Source organism: Pseudophryne corroboree, chromosome 1, assembly GCF_028390025.1.
Source record: "Pseudophryne corroboree isolate aPseCor3 chromosome 1, aPseCor3.hap2, whole genome shotgun sequence".
In the NCBI taxonomy this organism is placed as follows: domain Eukaryota; kingdom Metazoa; phylum Chordata; class Amphibia; order Anura; family Myobatrachidae; genus Pseudophryne; species Pseudophryne corroboree.
Window position 1 is genome coordinate 710,689,216 of NC_086444.1, and position 16,356 is coordinate 710,705,571.

The 16,356-nt window shown below is 46.6% G+C and overlaps 1 protein-coding gene across 8 annotated transcripts in view; it reads right to left on the bottom strand.

Annotated features, from left to right (window-relative positions):
• The window catches only part of ADGRL3 (adhesion G protein-coupled receptor L3), a 1,270,535-nt gene that overhangs the window by 645,929 nt on the left and 608,250 nt on the right, over positions 1–16,356 (bottom strand). For all 8 annotated transcript variants that reach the window (XM_063914936.1, XM_063914945.1, XM_063914955.1 and 5 more), the window contains exon 7: positions 4,836–5,144. In XM_063914936.1, coding sequence (XP_063771006.1) covers positions 4,836–5,144 — 309 coding nt within the window. The remainder of the gene's footprint in view (positions 1–4,835; positions 5,145–16,356) is intronic.

Genomic DNA, 16,356 nt, shown 5'->3' on the forward strand with positions numbered 1-16,356 from the left:
AGGTAGTGTGGCCTCATTTCTTCAAAGATTTTCCATACATAGCCAATCGGAGCTTACAAAACTCTCAATTTAGATGCGCTTCTGCATATTCATAATTTTTTTATTATTATTATTATCCTTTATTTATATGGCACCACAAGGGTTCCGCAGCGCCCAATTACAGAGTACATATGCACATAATCAAAACAGGAAAACAGTGACTTACAGTTGAAGACAATATAGGACAAGTACAGGGTAACTAAGCATAACTACACCAGTAGACAACATAGAGATAAGTTTCAAGGTGGCCAAAAAACTGTGGGATTTGGGCAGTTGAGGATTATTAAAGTAAGATAAGGATAAGCACAAGAGGGAAGAGTTTTTTTAAGCTCCGATTGGCTATGTGTGGAAAATCTTTGAAGAAATGATGCGCCACTATCTATCCTTGAGACTTCCGGGTGCGCGGCATCTGGAATGCACCGTGGAACGCAAGCTGGAACTTCCTGTTTATGGAACGCACTACCGGAAATAGTGGTGGCCATCATAGACTCGGAAAATGGAGTCTAATTAAATCAATATAAAACAGCCTTTTCAATCATTTGGACTGGTGGGCGGCATTATGGGTATAAAAGGAGTGGCTGTATTGTTAGCCACATCTGCTTTTGAAAAAGAACACTATTCGAAATGCGTTGCTGTGAGACCTTGTGACCGGGACCTTGGCTATACCATCTCTCATCCCACAGCTGACAGGCTGAAAATCCGGAGTTTTGACTATTGGGAAAAATTGTGAATTTTTCCCCTTGTGTATTTTCACTGGCTGCACTTATATACTGTATTTTTTTGCGCACATTCAGCACACTATCTTATTCTGCTCTACTGTGGTATAATGTGTATAAGGGCCTCTACTGTGACGTAAAGTGTATAATGTTCTCTACAGTGATGTAAGGTTCTCTACAGTGACATAACATGTATAAGGGGTTCTATTGTGATGTAACGTGTATAAGTGGTACTACTGTGATGTAACAGGTATAAGGGGCACTACTGTGTGGCACAATGTGTATAAAGGGTACTACCTGTGTGGTGTACTCCTTCGGCATGCATTGTCCCTATTGTGCATCAGTGGCGTGCGGTGAGGTTAGTGGCTGCTGAGGCACTGCAGTCAAAATGTCATTGTGAGTACAGACGGTGACTCCTACCACCACCAACTTAATCCCCGTTACTGCGGCTGCCCCTACCAAAACTTCAACAGAAATAATCTATAATCTATGTGATCATAGTAGCGGTAGGTACTGGTTGGGAGTAGTAGTAAGGACAAACATAATTTCAGCGGGATCTAGTTGGCATCCCAAAGTACGAATGCCGGTCATCAAGAGACCAGTGCCAGAATCCTGAACTTAAGTATGATGAGGAGGGTTAGGCTGCTAGGGGGAAGGGGAGAGGAGGTTAGGGTTAGGCTGCTGGAGGGGGAGGTTAGGGTTAGGCTACGGGAGGGGGAGGTTAGGGTTAGGCTGTGGGAGGGCGAGGGTATGGTCAGGTTGCGGGAGGGGAGGTTAGGGTCAGGCTGCGGGAGGGGAGGTTAGGGTTAGGCTGTGGGAGGGGAGGTTAGGGTCAGGCTGCGGGAGGGGAGGGTTAGGCTGCAGGAGGGGAGGTTAGGGTCAGGCTGCGGGAGGGGAGGGTTATGGTTAGGCTGCGGGAGGGGAGGTTAGGGTTAGGCTGTGGGAGGGGAGGATAGGGTCAGGCTGCGGGAAGGGAGGTTAGGGTCAGGCTACGGGTGGGGAGGATAGGGTCAGGCTGCGGGAGGGGAGGTTAGGGTCAGGCTGTGGGAGAGGACGGGGAGGTTAGGGTCAGGCTGCGGGAGGGGAGGTTAGGGTCAGGCTACGGGAGGGGAGGGTTAGGGTCTGGCTGCAGAATGGGAGAGTTAGGCTACGGCGAGGGAGGGTTAGGCTGCGGGGCGTGGTTGGGTTAGGCCTTCGGGGGAGTTGGGGTTAGGCTGGGGGGGTAGTTGGGGTTAGGCTGGGGGGGGGGGTAGGATTAGAGTTACACTACATTACCTTCTGGCTGCTGCTATCTGGAGTCCACCTTCAGCCTGAAGTCCTGGTACTTTAGTTACATGCAGCCTAAGCTCCAGCAGAGGCCCTCCAGGCACATCCCGCTATGGGGTCTCTGCAGCCGGCGGACTGTAAGTCTCCTCACCCATCCTGGTCTTCTTTAATGCTGCCTCTGGGAACCCTGCAGCGGCAGCTTGCTAAGCACCACATGGCATGTCCCGGCGCTGAAATCTGCCGCTGTCTACATTGTCCACGCCGCTGCCTGTCAGTTTGACAAGTGCAGCGGCAGTAATGTAATTGAACCCAGCAGCACAGGGTAGCAGAGCGGGGACCTCTGGTGCAGGACTTCTCTCCCGCCGTATGATGCGCCCACCGCGTCCGCGGCTGTAAACTCCAGCTGGGGTTATGCGATGTATTATCGGCCGCCACTGTAAGCTCGCGGGGAGGAGGAGGAGGAGGGGAGGGGGGGGGGGGTCCGCGGGCGTGCGGCCAGCTAATGCTCGCATCAGCCAGCCAGCCCCGGGAGTTAGGTGCCCAATCACACCAGACATAGTGACAGGGGCGTGCTTTCGTATGGGCTTAAAGCACGCCCCTGTCACAGAGGCACTGCTATTAGGTGCCGCATATGGGTCTTTTTCAATGGGCTGCCCGATGTTTGGCCCCGCCCCCCATTTCCGGCCCTCCCTTATTGGCAGCCGGAGGCACCGGGAGCAGGTCCTCCAGACAGTGAATTCTATTATTTTTTTCCTACTACAAATGATTTAAATAATATAAAGGAAAAAGCAGATACTTATGACACAGAATCTGTGTCATAAGTATCTTCTTTTATATTATTTTAATCATAAATGACAGGGGAGGCACTGCCTCCCCTGACTGCACGTCCCTGTTGTGCATATGGGGGGGCACAATTCTCTTTCTGGCATGGGGCACCAAAATGACTTAGTTACTGCTCTGGGAAATACCCTCAGTAACACTATAGAATAAGAACTGCAATATAATTCTAGTTTTCTAGATGAGATAATCCTATATAATAAAAGGCTAATGCTGCTCCTCACCTCTATGGGCTGAATTCAAGTGATTTGCGCACTGGCGGCCACTAGATGGTACCCGACGAAGCAATTCAAGTGTTACTTTGTTTAGGCGAGCACAGCCAATTGCACTGACATTACTGATATGTTGTTCGGTCATTTTGATGGGCTGGTAACTGGTTTATCAATAAATACTGTACCTTGCTAGACATATTTGCTCTTTGAGCATGCATTTTAAACCTACACTTGTAACTAGTGTTTCCTATCAGGAAAACTGACATACATACATATGCATACAATATGTAATATTTGGTAGAGAAAATAATAAGATTGTAGCCCCTTAAACAATAATAAGAATAAGTACAGTATATGCAAAAGATAATGGGAGGAATAGTCCCAGGACCCTATTTTGACCTGCGATCTGGACCTGGGCTCCATTTGAACTGGAAAAAAAGGGAGTTTTGCCAGCTATGCCAGTTTAGAAGAATGTGTATTTCTTAACCACTTAAATTACTATTTTTTTCTCCAAAAAAACGCTCAGAATTTATTGGGTTTTATTTATAAATGAATTAGGTGAAGAACATGAAATTAACCTTATGCAAAACAATTTTAGTTTAAAAAAAAAAGATTTTTTTTTTTTACATTCATAAATCTGTCCAAAGATATGGGTCTGCCCACCAATGTCCAGGTCATCTCTTTGTCGGGCAAGTCCCTAACATTCAGGTGCCCTGTTCCCCAGATATGAACCCCAGAATGTTAGGGACTTGCCAGACAAAAAGGTGACCTAGACGTTAGTGGGCAGGCCCATATCTTTGGCCAAATTTATGCTAACAACCTCATATGATATTTAATTGTAACTGTAATATATATTTACAGTTTTAGTTCTGTTATGTTCTAAAGATTTTTTTATTTTATTTCTTACTTAAACCTAAAATAATGTTGCCAGTGTTCCCTAAATGACTGAACAAATAATTGAAGAAAACAAGGGAGGAATGTAATAGGGTGTGAGAATCAGAAAGTGAGAAATTTTGGGAGAATTCTTCTAGGTTTTTTTAAAGTGGCAATCATTTACTTGGCAAAACCAGGTTGATTTTCCCATGTAAATGATTGCCACTTTAAAAAAACAGTGATGGAACTATTACATTCCCCCCCCAAATGTGATTTGAGCAAAATGTACCTTTTAATCCCACAAAAACTGATGCACCTTTATTCAACTGTGCAAGAATTCCTCTAAGACAGAGGTTCTAAAACTGGGTGCGGCAAGATACTTGCAGGGGTGCCTCAGATTGGTAGTCGAGGACCAATTCAAACTATTTATTGTTAATATAATGGGCAAAACTAGTGCTTGTGGCTAACAATAATAAAATATGTGGACAAGCTGAAGCAATTTTTGTTCCTAACCACATAATTGAACCTTGATGACATATAAACATAATATACTTAAATTAATATTTTTTTTCTACATTTCTCAGTAAGAAACTTTTGACCCTGGGGTGCGTGAAAAAAATTCTGATACTCTAGAACAGTGGTAGCCAACCCTGGTCCTCGAGAGCTACCAACAATTCACGTTTTCCAGCTCACCTGGCAGGTGCACATGTGCACTTATTACTAACTGTCACATTTTAAAAGATCCACAGGTAAACTCTGTGAGGAGACCTGGAAAACGTGGACTGTCGGTAGCTCTCGAGGACCAGGGTTGGCTTCCCCTGCTCTAGAACATACTTAAAAAATATATATATTAGTAGTGCTTTGGAATTAATAAAGAGAATTAAACACTTACCGACTGTGCCTAAAGGACATGGCTGTTTTGCTGTTTGTCCTTGTCGAGTCTTGAACCACATTATCTCGCGGGCTTCCACTGCCTCACAACTCTCAATGCCAACCGCCGGTAATTGTGATGATACTGGTGTGGACTGTGTAGTAACATCAGCAGGAATTTCAATCGTGGGAGGTAATGTAGTTGTGTTCTTGCGGGTCAGTATGGACACCGAAGTTGTTTTCCCTGTGGTCGTGGTAGTCATCCAATGCGTTGTAGTTGTAGTAGTAGCTGTTGTACTAGCTACATTATACTGTCTGGATGGATAAAACTCTAAAACAAAGGAAAATAATGAATACAGAGTATTAATAGCATGATACAGAAGCCCAATAAATGTTCTGAAATACACAACAGGCTATTATGCTCTAAAATGAAAATGAGGAAATATGAATTACTCCTGATGCACAGCTCCAGAACTCTTTAACTGCTGAAGTGCCAGAGCGTTTTCTTTATGCATTTTCACCAATAATAACATTTTTATTTCTTAAAGAATGCCCCTTCAACTGACGTTCCTCGGTACAGTCAAATACAATGTAATATGGAGCGATAGGTTCCATTTGCCTTAACAAATACCCCAGAGAGGGTGAAAACATGTTGGCTGGATGACCTTGTGATGGTGACAGGACTGAGGATTATTGCCTGACTGAGTGGGAAAGCAGGGACTGCACTCAGTATGCCTACTGGTATCTTCCACAATAAAAACTCAGAGAGCTGTCCACTGTCAGTTCTCCGACATGGGGCCTTTTTCAGGTTGGATTGTAATTGCAAAGCTACTCTTAACAGTTTTGCATTACGATCCTTAGCAATGCAAATGCATACCACATCCCTCCTGCATTTACTATTGCTGTGATGCTATCGCAGTTTGGGATGAACATCGTTACCATCGGTCATGCTGTTCATCTGTGACTGCAGTATGAGTAAGTCTGACCTTTCTCAGACTTACAGCCTCAGGGAGGCTAGCAACGCCAAAGAAACTACAATAGCAATGCAGTACTTGGCCTCACCACTCCTGGTAAATGGGGGAGATATTTTTCTCAACATCGGTCACCTCCACCCCCGTTCCTCCCTGCGAATGCCTCTGCCTGTCAATCAGGCAGAGGCAATCACATATCTGAGATGCGATTACAGGACCTGTACTGCACATGCGCAGAACAGGTTCTGCGCGTGCGCAGTTTCCTGAACATCCAGAAACTGCGGGTTGGATCGCATAAGCGATCCAACCTGAATAAGGCCCATAGTCTATAATTGTACTTTTCCACACACCTTCACTGGATTGCCCAATTGTGTGTGCTTTTTTACTTTTTGACTGCATTATCGGTGTTTGTTTTTATGTTTTATTATTAAAAGTATTATGCTTCGTGCGTTTTTCCTCTCTTTTCTACATGACATTATGTTGATGATGCCTGAGTGATTCTACCCTATGTTTGTGCGCTGGAAAGAAAGTAGATCAGTATATGTTATTGGATAAATCCTTTGAATTGTGCGCTCTCAGTGAAATCGGAAAAGAGAAAACATTCCTATATTGTAAGGAATGTAGCGCTCCATAATACATTGTATTTGGCTGTACTGGGGAGCACCAGTGCAAATGGCGTTTTTTTTTTTTAACTGAAGTTTTTAAATTTAGAGGTGTGGGGATCACCTCAGAGATTGTTCCATCTGTAGGCTGCTCCTATTTGTGCATATTTGACAGAAATCTATTGTTTTATTTTAATTTTTATTTCTTAGACTATGGCAGCAAAAATTTTGTCGGCAGATACTGTAGGGCTACCTCTGGATGACACATTGGAACAAATAAATTTAATTTTTGTTTTTGTCAACATCTTCCCAAATAAAGTAAAAAATAATATGCTTTTCTACATTTATTCCCATCACATTCACGCAATTGATGCAATCCCAGAAACACAACACACTTTTTTCCCCCCAAGAGAAAATAAAATCATTAAAAAAAAAAAAATGTTTTATATTGCTTTGCATAGTAATTCATGTCTTCTCTATGCTAATGAAATAGTTAAATATAGCGTGGGCACAATTTCATCTACTTAGAAGTAGAGATGAGCGGGTCCAGCTCCCTGCAAACTGGACCCAACCGAACATAGGGGATCCGGGGTGATCCGAGCCTCTGGTCGGATCTCCCTGCCTGCCCTGGTCCCAAATCGAGGGAAAACCTCAGATCTTGAGGTTTTGCATTGAGTGCCAGTCCCATTGATTTAAATGGGCTGACCGTTGATTGGCTGAGAGAGCCAGCTGTCACAGCTCTCAGTCAATTAGCGCTCGTACATAGAGTTTAATTGGCTGCTGCTGCCACCCCCCGCACACACTGGGGACACCGCCGGCATTCCCCGCTGCCAACACAGCCAGCACCCCCGCACAGAGGACACTGCCAACATCGCTGGCACACCCACACAGAAGCCACCATAGACACCCTAACACCACCTGCACCCCTGCACAGAGGACACCGCTGGGACCCAGCACTGCCGACACCCCCACAGAGAGGACACAACCGGCACCCCCACACTGCCAACACCGCCAGCACCCCTGCACAAAGAACACAGCTAGCATTTCTGCAATACCCCCACCCGTGCACAGAGGACACTGCCAACACCTCCGTACTGCTGACACCCCCGCACGGAGGACACCACCATCACCACTGTACTTCCAACACCGCTGGAACCCCTGCACCCCTACTCCTCCACCACTCAACCCTGCTCCCTCCCTCCTCTCCCTGCCACCTCATCTCCCTCAGTACCACACTTTGGGGGTAATTCAGGCTTGATCGCAGATGTGCTAAATTTATCTACAATCACTTTCACAGACATGTGGGGGGACGCCCAGCACAGGGTAGTCCGCCCCGCATGTCTGGCTCTGCACCCCCCACACAGGTACAAAAGCATTGCATGGCGGCAATGCTTTTGTACTTGAAGAGTAGCTCCCTACCAGCGCAGCTCCTGCGCACTGGAAGGGAGCTACCCGTTGCTCTCCGGGTCGCAGCGGCAGCTTGTAATGTCACGCAGCCGCCATGGCCCACCCCCTCGCGATCCGGGCACACCTGCGTTGCCCAGACCACACCCCCAAAACAGCGGCCCAACTCCGGCGGCCTGCCCAGCGAACGCCTCTGCCTGCCAATCAGGCAGAGGCAATCACTGGGCAGAGATGCCGATCGCATCTCTGGCATGCGCCGGTGAACTGCGGCGCCAGCGCAGTTCAGACCTGATCGCCCACTGTGCAAACAAACGCACAACAGCAATCAGGTCTGAATTAGCCCCTTTACTCCATCTGTGCTCAACTCCTGTTGCTTTCCTTCCTAGCTTAGGAGCCAGCTCCATCACTACACCATCTGAATTCCCTGCCTCCTAGCTTCATCTGTCCTCATCACTACAGCAACCCTGATAATCTCATACAAATCATCCCCTCAGACTCTCTCCCTCCCTCTTGTGCCCTTTGGAATGTCAGATCTGTCTGTAACAAACTGGTCCCCACAAAAGACATTTTCATCTCCAATTCCCTGCATCTCCTAGCCATCACTGAAACCCGGATTACCCCCTCTGACAGTTTCTCCCACTGCGCTCTCTGGTGGAGGACTCACATACCCCATGACCCGGGGGTCAACATGGTGGTGGTGTTGGGGTCCTACTACCCTCTGACTACTCATACAATACACCACTTTAGATCTGTTCACCTTCGAGTAGCTGTCATTTACCATCCGCCCTGGCATTCTCTTCCAATCCCTCAACAACTTTGCTTCTTTACTTCCTCAGACATTCCCACTATTATCTTAGGTGAGTTGATTTCAACATCACTATTGACACCCCAACAAAATACCCTGCCTCTAAAGTCAATAACCTCACATAGTCACTTGGTCTCATCCCATGTGAATGGGAACTCGCTTGATTTAGGGCCTAATTCTGAGTTGATCGCAGCAGCAAATTTGTTAGCAGTTGGACAAAACCATGGGGGTCATTCCGAGTTGTTCGCTCGTTATTTTTTTGTCACAACGGAGCGATTAGTCGCTAATGCGCATGCGCAATGTCCGCAGTGCGACTGCACCAAGTAAATTTGCTATGCAGTTAGGTATTTTACTCACGGCATTACGAGGTTTTTTCTTCGCTCTGGGGATCGTAATGTGATTGACAGGAAGTGGGTGTTTCTGGGCGGAAACAGGCCGTTTTATGGGTGTGTGCGAAAAAACGCTACCGTTTCTGGGAAAAACGCGGGAGTGGCTGGAGAAACGGAGGAGTGTCTGGCCGAACGCTGGGTGTGTTTGTGACGTCAAACCAGGAACGAAACTGACTGAACTGATCGGAGATGCCGAGTAAGTGTGGAGCTACTCAGAAACTGCTAAGAAGTGTCTATTCGCAATTTTGCTAATCTTTCGTTCGCAATTTTGATAAGCTAAGATTCACTCCCAGTAGGCGGCGGCTTAGCGTGTGCAAAGCTGCTAAAAGCAGCTTGCGAGCGAACAACTCGGAATGAGGGCCCATGTGCACTGGAGGAGGGGCAGATATAACATGTGCAGAGAGAGTTAGATTTGAATGGGGTGTATTCAAACTGAAATCTAAATTGCAGTGTAAAAATAAAGCAGCCAGTATTTACCCTGCACTAAAACAAAATAACCCACCCAAATCTAACTCTCTCTGCACATGTTATATCTGCCCCTCACCCCTGCAGTGCACATGGTTTTGCCCAATTGCTAACAAACGTGCTGCTGCGATCAACTCAGAATTACCTCCTTAGTCTTCACTCACCGCTGTGATATTTCTGATTTCTCCAACTGCCTGTTTCGCCATTCTGACCATCACATGCTCTCTTTTAACTTAGCTCTCTCTGGCTCTCCATCTCTTCCTCCTAAGACTACCATCACTAGGCGTAACATTGAGGCTATCAACACCACTTCCCTTTCCACCATGTTTGACTTATTTCTCTCTCCTATTCTCTCTCCTGCCCTGAACAAGCTACTTCCCTATACAGCACATCCCTCACTTCTGCTCTTGATTTTGTCGGCCCCCGACCACTATTCACCCTCACAAATTGACAACGCAACCCTGGCACTCTAAATGCACCAGATATATGCAAAAATGCCCACATACCGCGGAGCGACAGCGGAGGAAATCACGATCTAAGGCAGACTTCCTCCAATACAAATTTATTCTCTCATCCTTCTGTGCTGCCCTTTCACTGTTTAAACAATCATACTTCAAGAACCTCATCTCCTCCTGGTCCTCACACCCCCAGCTTCTCTTTGCCACTGTCAAACTCGCTCCTCTACCAATCCCTGCATCAACTCCCCTCTTCACTCTCTGCTCTTGATTTTGCCACTAATTTCACATCTAAAATTTACTCCATACGACAGGATATCCCATCCCACCAGGCCCTAAGCAGCCCCCCATCACCATTCACTAACGACCTCCCCCGCCTCATTCCCTCCTACCGACTCTGACCACTTTCTTTCCTGTATCTGGTGAGGAGGTCAATGCCGGCATCTGTTCCTCACCCCCTTCAATCTCCCAACTTGACCCTATCCCCTCCCGTCTCCTCCGCTAACACTCTGCTTCTGCATGTTCCCATCTTGCCCATCTCCTCAATCTCTCCTTCTCATCAGAAACTATCCCTTCTGCCTTCAAGCATGCTCGTCTCCCCTATTCTTAAAATACCCAACCTTAATCCAACCACTCTCTCCAACTACCGACCTATCTCTCTCCTCCCTTTTACCTCCAAACTCCTTGAGTGTATAGTCTACAACCGCCTCACTGTCTTTCATTCCTCCAACTCACTGTTTGACCCATTACAGTCTTGTTTCTTTCCTCTCCATTCCATTGAAACTGCCGTCATGAAAGTCTGCAATGACCTCCTTTCTGCTAAATCCAAGGGATACTAATCTCTGCTTATTCTCCTTGACCTCTCTGCTGCATTTGACCCTGTGGACCACCCTCTCCTCCTGCAAATCCTTTACTCCCTTCGTCTGTGTGATACTGCTCTCTCTTGGCTGTCCTCCTACCTTTCTGACCATTCCTTCTCTGTCTTCTCGTATGACTCCAACGCTACCCTACTTCCCCCAATGTTCTGTTTCTTTGGCCTCTCCTTTTCTCTCTCTACACATATTCTGTAGGTGAGATCATTAGCTCTTTTGACTTACAATATTATCTCTATGCTTATGATACTCAAATCTATCTTTTCTCCTCTGACCTTTCCCCTGCTCTCCTCACTCGTATCTCCAACTGCCTCACTGCTATCTCTTCTTGGATGTCCCAGCACTTTATAAACTTCACATATCTAAGACTTAGCTAATCATCTTCCTTCCCTCCCGCATAGCCTCACCTCCCACAATTATACTATCTATTGATGGCACTACTATTTCCTCTAGCCCCCAAGTGCGCAATCTTGAAGTAATCCTTGACTTCTCCCTCTCCTTCAAACCACACGTTCAGTAACCCTCACAAACCTGACGTTTCCATCTCAAAAACATTTCCAGGATCAGACCCTTTTTCACCCAGGAGGCTACTGAGACACTCGCCCACTCACTGGTCATCTCCAGGTTGGACTACTGTGACCTCCTCATTTCTGTGCTCCCTGACATAGGTCTCTCTCCACTCCAATCTATCCTCAATGCTACTACCTATCTCTTCTTCCTCGCCAAAAGTACAACATCCACCTCCCCTATTTTACAAGCCCTTCACTGGCTACCCTTCCCATTCAGAATCCAATTCAAGCTTCTCACACTCACCTTTTAAAGCCTTCACTCACTCTTCTCCCTCTTACATCTCTGACCTCATCTCTTTCTACACTCCCACCTTTCCTCTTTGCTCTAATGTGCGCTGCCTCTCCTGCCAACTGATTACTTCCTTCCACTCCTACATACAAGATTGTGCATGTGCTGCTCCCGATCTCTGGAATTCTCTACTTCTCACCATCGGACTCTCCACTTCTCAACAAAATTTAAAATGTACTCTCAAAACATACTTCACTAAACCCAGCCAACTGTCCTCCTAACCCTCTTGTCCATGCTCACGGTCTACCCCTTCTGTGTCATCCTGTTCTGTTAGCTCTTCACCTTTTAGATTGTAAGCTCACAAGAGCAGGGCCTTCTCCCCTCATGCGCCTTTTCTTTTCTTACTTATACTGAATACTCCCTTTGATGGCACCTAATGAATAGCTTTCTGCATGTACCTTGTACTTGTCCTATATTTTGTTTTAAACTGTAAGTGCTTTTTTTTCTTGTTTTGCTTATTTGTTTATATAATCTGTACTGGGCACTGCAGAACACTTGTAGCGCTTTAGAAATAAAAGATAATAATAATAATAATAATAATCACATTTCAGATTATATGGTAAAGTATTATGACACTGTGGAGCCAATAAAAATGTGGGAACAATTGTTCCTGCATTGCATACATGAAATGTAAATCCTGCATGAGGAGCGGTATGCATCTTTACAACCCATGGCATAGCCATCATCATTATGCACACTTTCACTATCACTTAGATTCTATAAGTTCGGAGCGGTTTGGATTCCAGGGAATCCAAACCGCTCACCTCTGAGTTTACCCGAGCCGCGGCTTGGGTGTTCCTGCAAGACTCGAATTCCAGATCGAAGCCAAATGCCGTCCTCCCGGTGTCAGATTCTCACAGGTTAGATTCTATATAATGGAGTTGCGGCCATTATTCAGCACCATTTCATTCCAGTCACACTTCTGTATGCTGCGCTCTGCTCTGTGATATCCATCCAAGTGGCTGTGAGGAATACAAGTGCTGTGGAGGCTGTGCTGCTGTCACTGTGTCCATCTAAGGGGCTGTGCTGCTGTCATTGTGTTCATCTAAGGGGCTGTGCTGCTGTCACTGTGCCCATCTAAGTGGCCATGCTGTGCTGTGTCCATCCATATGCTGTGTCCAGTACCCTTTGTCTAATTCCATCACAGTGGTGCTGCACAAACTCTGAAGGCCCCACCGCCTGCATTCACAGTGTGACTCCATATTTGCCCAAAAAAAAAAAGTTGTATTTGTCTGTACAAGCACCAATGCACATGCACTGCACTCAAGTACACTGTAGTACCCCAGTGCATGTTCATAAAAGCAGTCTGACTCAACAGAGTGTGAGCTGAGCTGCCAGTTAAAAAATAAATAAATTGTTGTATAATTTGTTTGTACTGTTTTGTCCATCTTGAACCACTTTCCATTTCTGCCACCACTGTGTGGCAATATTTCTTAGTGCTATAAACTGCTGTGTGTTTATCTCGCTGCTCTGTTGCTTAGTAACCAGCCAGCTCACTGCTTTGGCCTAAAATGGCTGAAAACAATACTGTGAGCTGTGAGGTGGTCAAAATTGACTGGGAATGAGTGGAAATTAATGTTATTGAGGTTAATAATACTCTGGGACAATAAATGCCCAAATTATGCGATTTTAGCTTTTTTTTGTCAATTATTGGGAAAATGGGAGAAATCAAACAGAATCTAAACCAAAACTAGACGATGAAATAGAAAATGCCAAAGCCAGCAAAAGAGGTCTGGAGCACATCTCTACCATCCCTATCCTTTGTGAAAAACACTGCCTGAAAACAGGCTGTGTGCATGCGCGTGGCATTTATTTATGGAAGAGAGGGACTGGGGGCATGACCAACAGTTCATAGAGTGCTGGGCATGCTCCCACTGTGACGAAAATGGTGGCGTGGCTTACAGGTGTGACATTTACTGAGAGGCCACACACCCTTATTTCAGGCACACGCCTGCGATGCATATGAAAATTGAATACATTGGTGCATACCCGCGGGTCTCCCTAGCAGGTTGTGCCCATGATGAGCAGGATGAGTTGGTAGGGAAAAAGCCTCACCCCGCTAGTAGAGGCGTCCCCCTATTTTATCAGTGTGCGGTGGGCGCTGCTCTGTGAGTGTGACTGAGGGTGTGATGTCAGCACTGTCCTGCCAAATCCTTATAGCGGGGAGGGGGCGCTGCTCAGTGCCAAACTTCCACATCGAGAACCAGAACGTGCAGCACCAGAGGAGAGTGAGATGGGTGGTACTGCTGTCACTGCCTTGGAGAAGACCCTGCTGCAGCAGTAGGACACGTCTCATATTGCTATATACAGGAAGCAGACAGGCAGCCAGGGGCAGTACTCCCCTCCACACAGGACTCTTACAGGCAAGCGGAACGAGACTCCTCTGATTCCAAACACACTGTGTGTGGGGGCCCCTGGAAAGCTGTCCCTGTTGCGCCTACCTTAACCGGCCATGGAGATACCGGGTAAAGAGTATACCAGGCCTGGGTAAACAGTACCCACATGCCTCCCCTCCTCTTGGCACCACTGATACTACTGCAAACCTGGTGGCAGTTTCTACCTCGAATTAATGCCTACACACATGTTCAATTTTTCAGCAGACCGCCAATCTTCTGAAAGAATAAAATTTTGCCTGTGGGGACTTATTATGTGGTGGGTGACATATATTAATGACAGTGTTGAAACAGGGTGGGAGAACTATTGATATCATCGCGGCTGAGGGATGGGGACAGGGAATTTTAATCATTAATGGTTGTTGTAAAAAAAAACTGCACCTTTGAGCCTGATCTGGTGCGTGAAAGGGGGAAAAAATGGAGTGGGGTTTCCCCTATTTGCCCATGACCAGCACCAGGCTGGACCATAGCACTTGGATACAAACTGTTCAGCCCAGGGCTGGAATTCCTCAGAAAGCGGGGACCCCAAAAACTAAAAATGTGGTCTCTCCTTCCGAGCAACAACCAGCTGAAAGCCCAGGGCTGGTTTATGTTATGTTAATATTGTTCTTTACCGACAGCCTACAGGTCCCAGTAAGTCAGGCCCAGCATGTCGGGACTTGGAGATCCACAAAGTTACTTACTCACTACAAGGTTACTATAGGTAATAGTGTATGACATGGATAGTAAATGAGGCAAAAGTGTAAAAACATGAAAAAAAAACCTGAAAAACATGTGTTGACCCTGTCGACATTTTGACCCCATCAACCTTTTGACTGTCGTCCACATAGTGTCCACCTAATGTTTGTCTATCTTTTAATTGTCTATGGAGTGTGTCTCCTATCACTTGTACAGTGCATTCATGTGGTATATATAGACAAGAGCACCATCATGTGCTCAATTATTATAGCACACTCCATTCCCAGGACTATGGTATATTACAGTGCATTGTTGTTATCAATCATCGTACATTGTCATGCCATGCACTATAAGCATTTATTATATCTATTTATAAAAGGTACCCAGAACATGCTTTATCTGATTGTTAGCAATGCCTATGTAGTGGCTGGCCACACACCCCTTTGCTGGCTGGCCACACCCTTAAGCTTGTGTATTGCATTCTCAAAGTGAGCCCTTCATGCTCCAGTACAACACTGGCATGTATCAACATCTTTCTTGAGGTCTTCCATCCACTTGTGTAATTGATGCCATGTGGAGTTGCTGCACTTTGCTGGGCTACATGATACTATCCCATGACTTTTGGTACTTCAGTATATAGCAGAGGTTCTCAAACACTGTCCTAAAGGTACCACAACTGTACAGGTTTTAAGTATATCCGTGGCTCAGCACAGATGGTTAAATCAAATTGACTGAGGTGCTTAAGTCACCTGTGGCCAAGCATGAATAAACTTAAAACCGGGACCATTGGGGTGCCTTGAGGGCCGTGTTTGAGAACCTCCGGTGTATAGCCATGTTTGTATTGTAATCTGAGAAATAAACAAAGTTTTGATGGAAACAATATTCCAAGGTGAGGACATTTGGTCCTCACACTGGGCTTTGTAAAAATCAGAGGCGTATCTAGCATGGGGCGAGCAGGGCACGTGCCCTGGGCGCCGTGGCAGCCCCAGCAGAGGGGGGCGCCACCGGCACCTGCACGGCCCACTCGCCCCATGCGACAGGGATTCCGCCGGTGCTACCCACGGCGCTCTCCCTGTCTCCCCGACTGCTGTGCCTGTCACGCTGTGCAGGCAGCGGCAGCCAGGAGCCTCCCCCTACTAACCCCCCCTCCTTGGAAAGACTTTAGTGCGCGTGTGCGCGACCTCGGAGGTACGCGTGTGCGTGACTTTGGAGGTGCGCGTGTGGCCTCGGAGGGAGGTGCAGGAGGTGAGCAGGGCAGGCTAAACTGTGTGTGTGTGTGTGTGTGTGTGTGTGTGTGTGTGTGTGTGTGTGTGTGTGTGTGTGTGTGTGATTTACTGTGTGTGTCTGGGGCTAGTGTTGTGTGTGTGTGTGTGTGTGTGTGTGTGTGTGTGTGTGTGTGTGTGTGTGTGTGTGTGTGTGTGTGTGTGTCTGGGGCTAGTGTGGTGTATGTGGGGCAATGTAACTGGCACTGTGGGGCATGTATCAGGCACTGTGGGGCAATGTATCTGGCACTGTGGGGCAATGTAACTGGCACTGTAGGGCATGTAACTAGCACTATGGGGCATGTATCTGGCACTGTGGGGCAATGTAACTGGCACTGTGGGGCATGTAACTGGCACTGTGGGGAATTGTATCTGGCACTGTGGGGCAA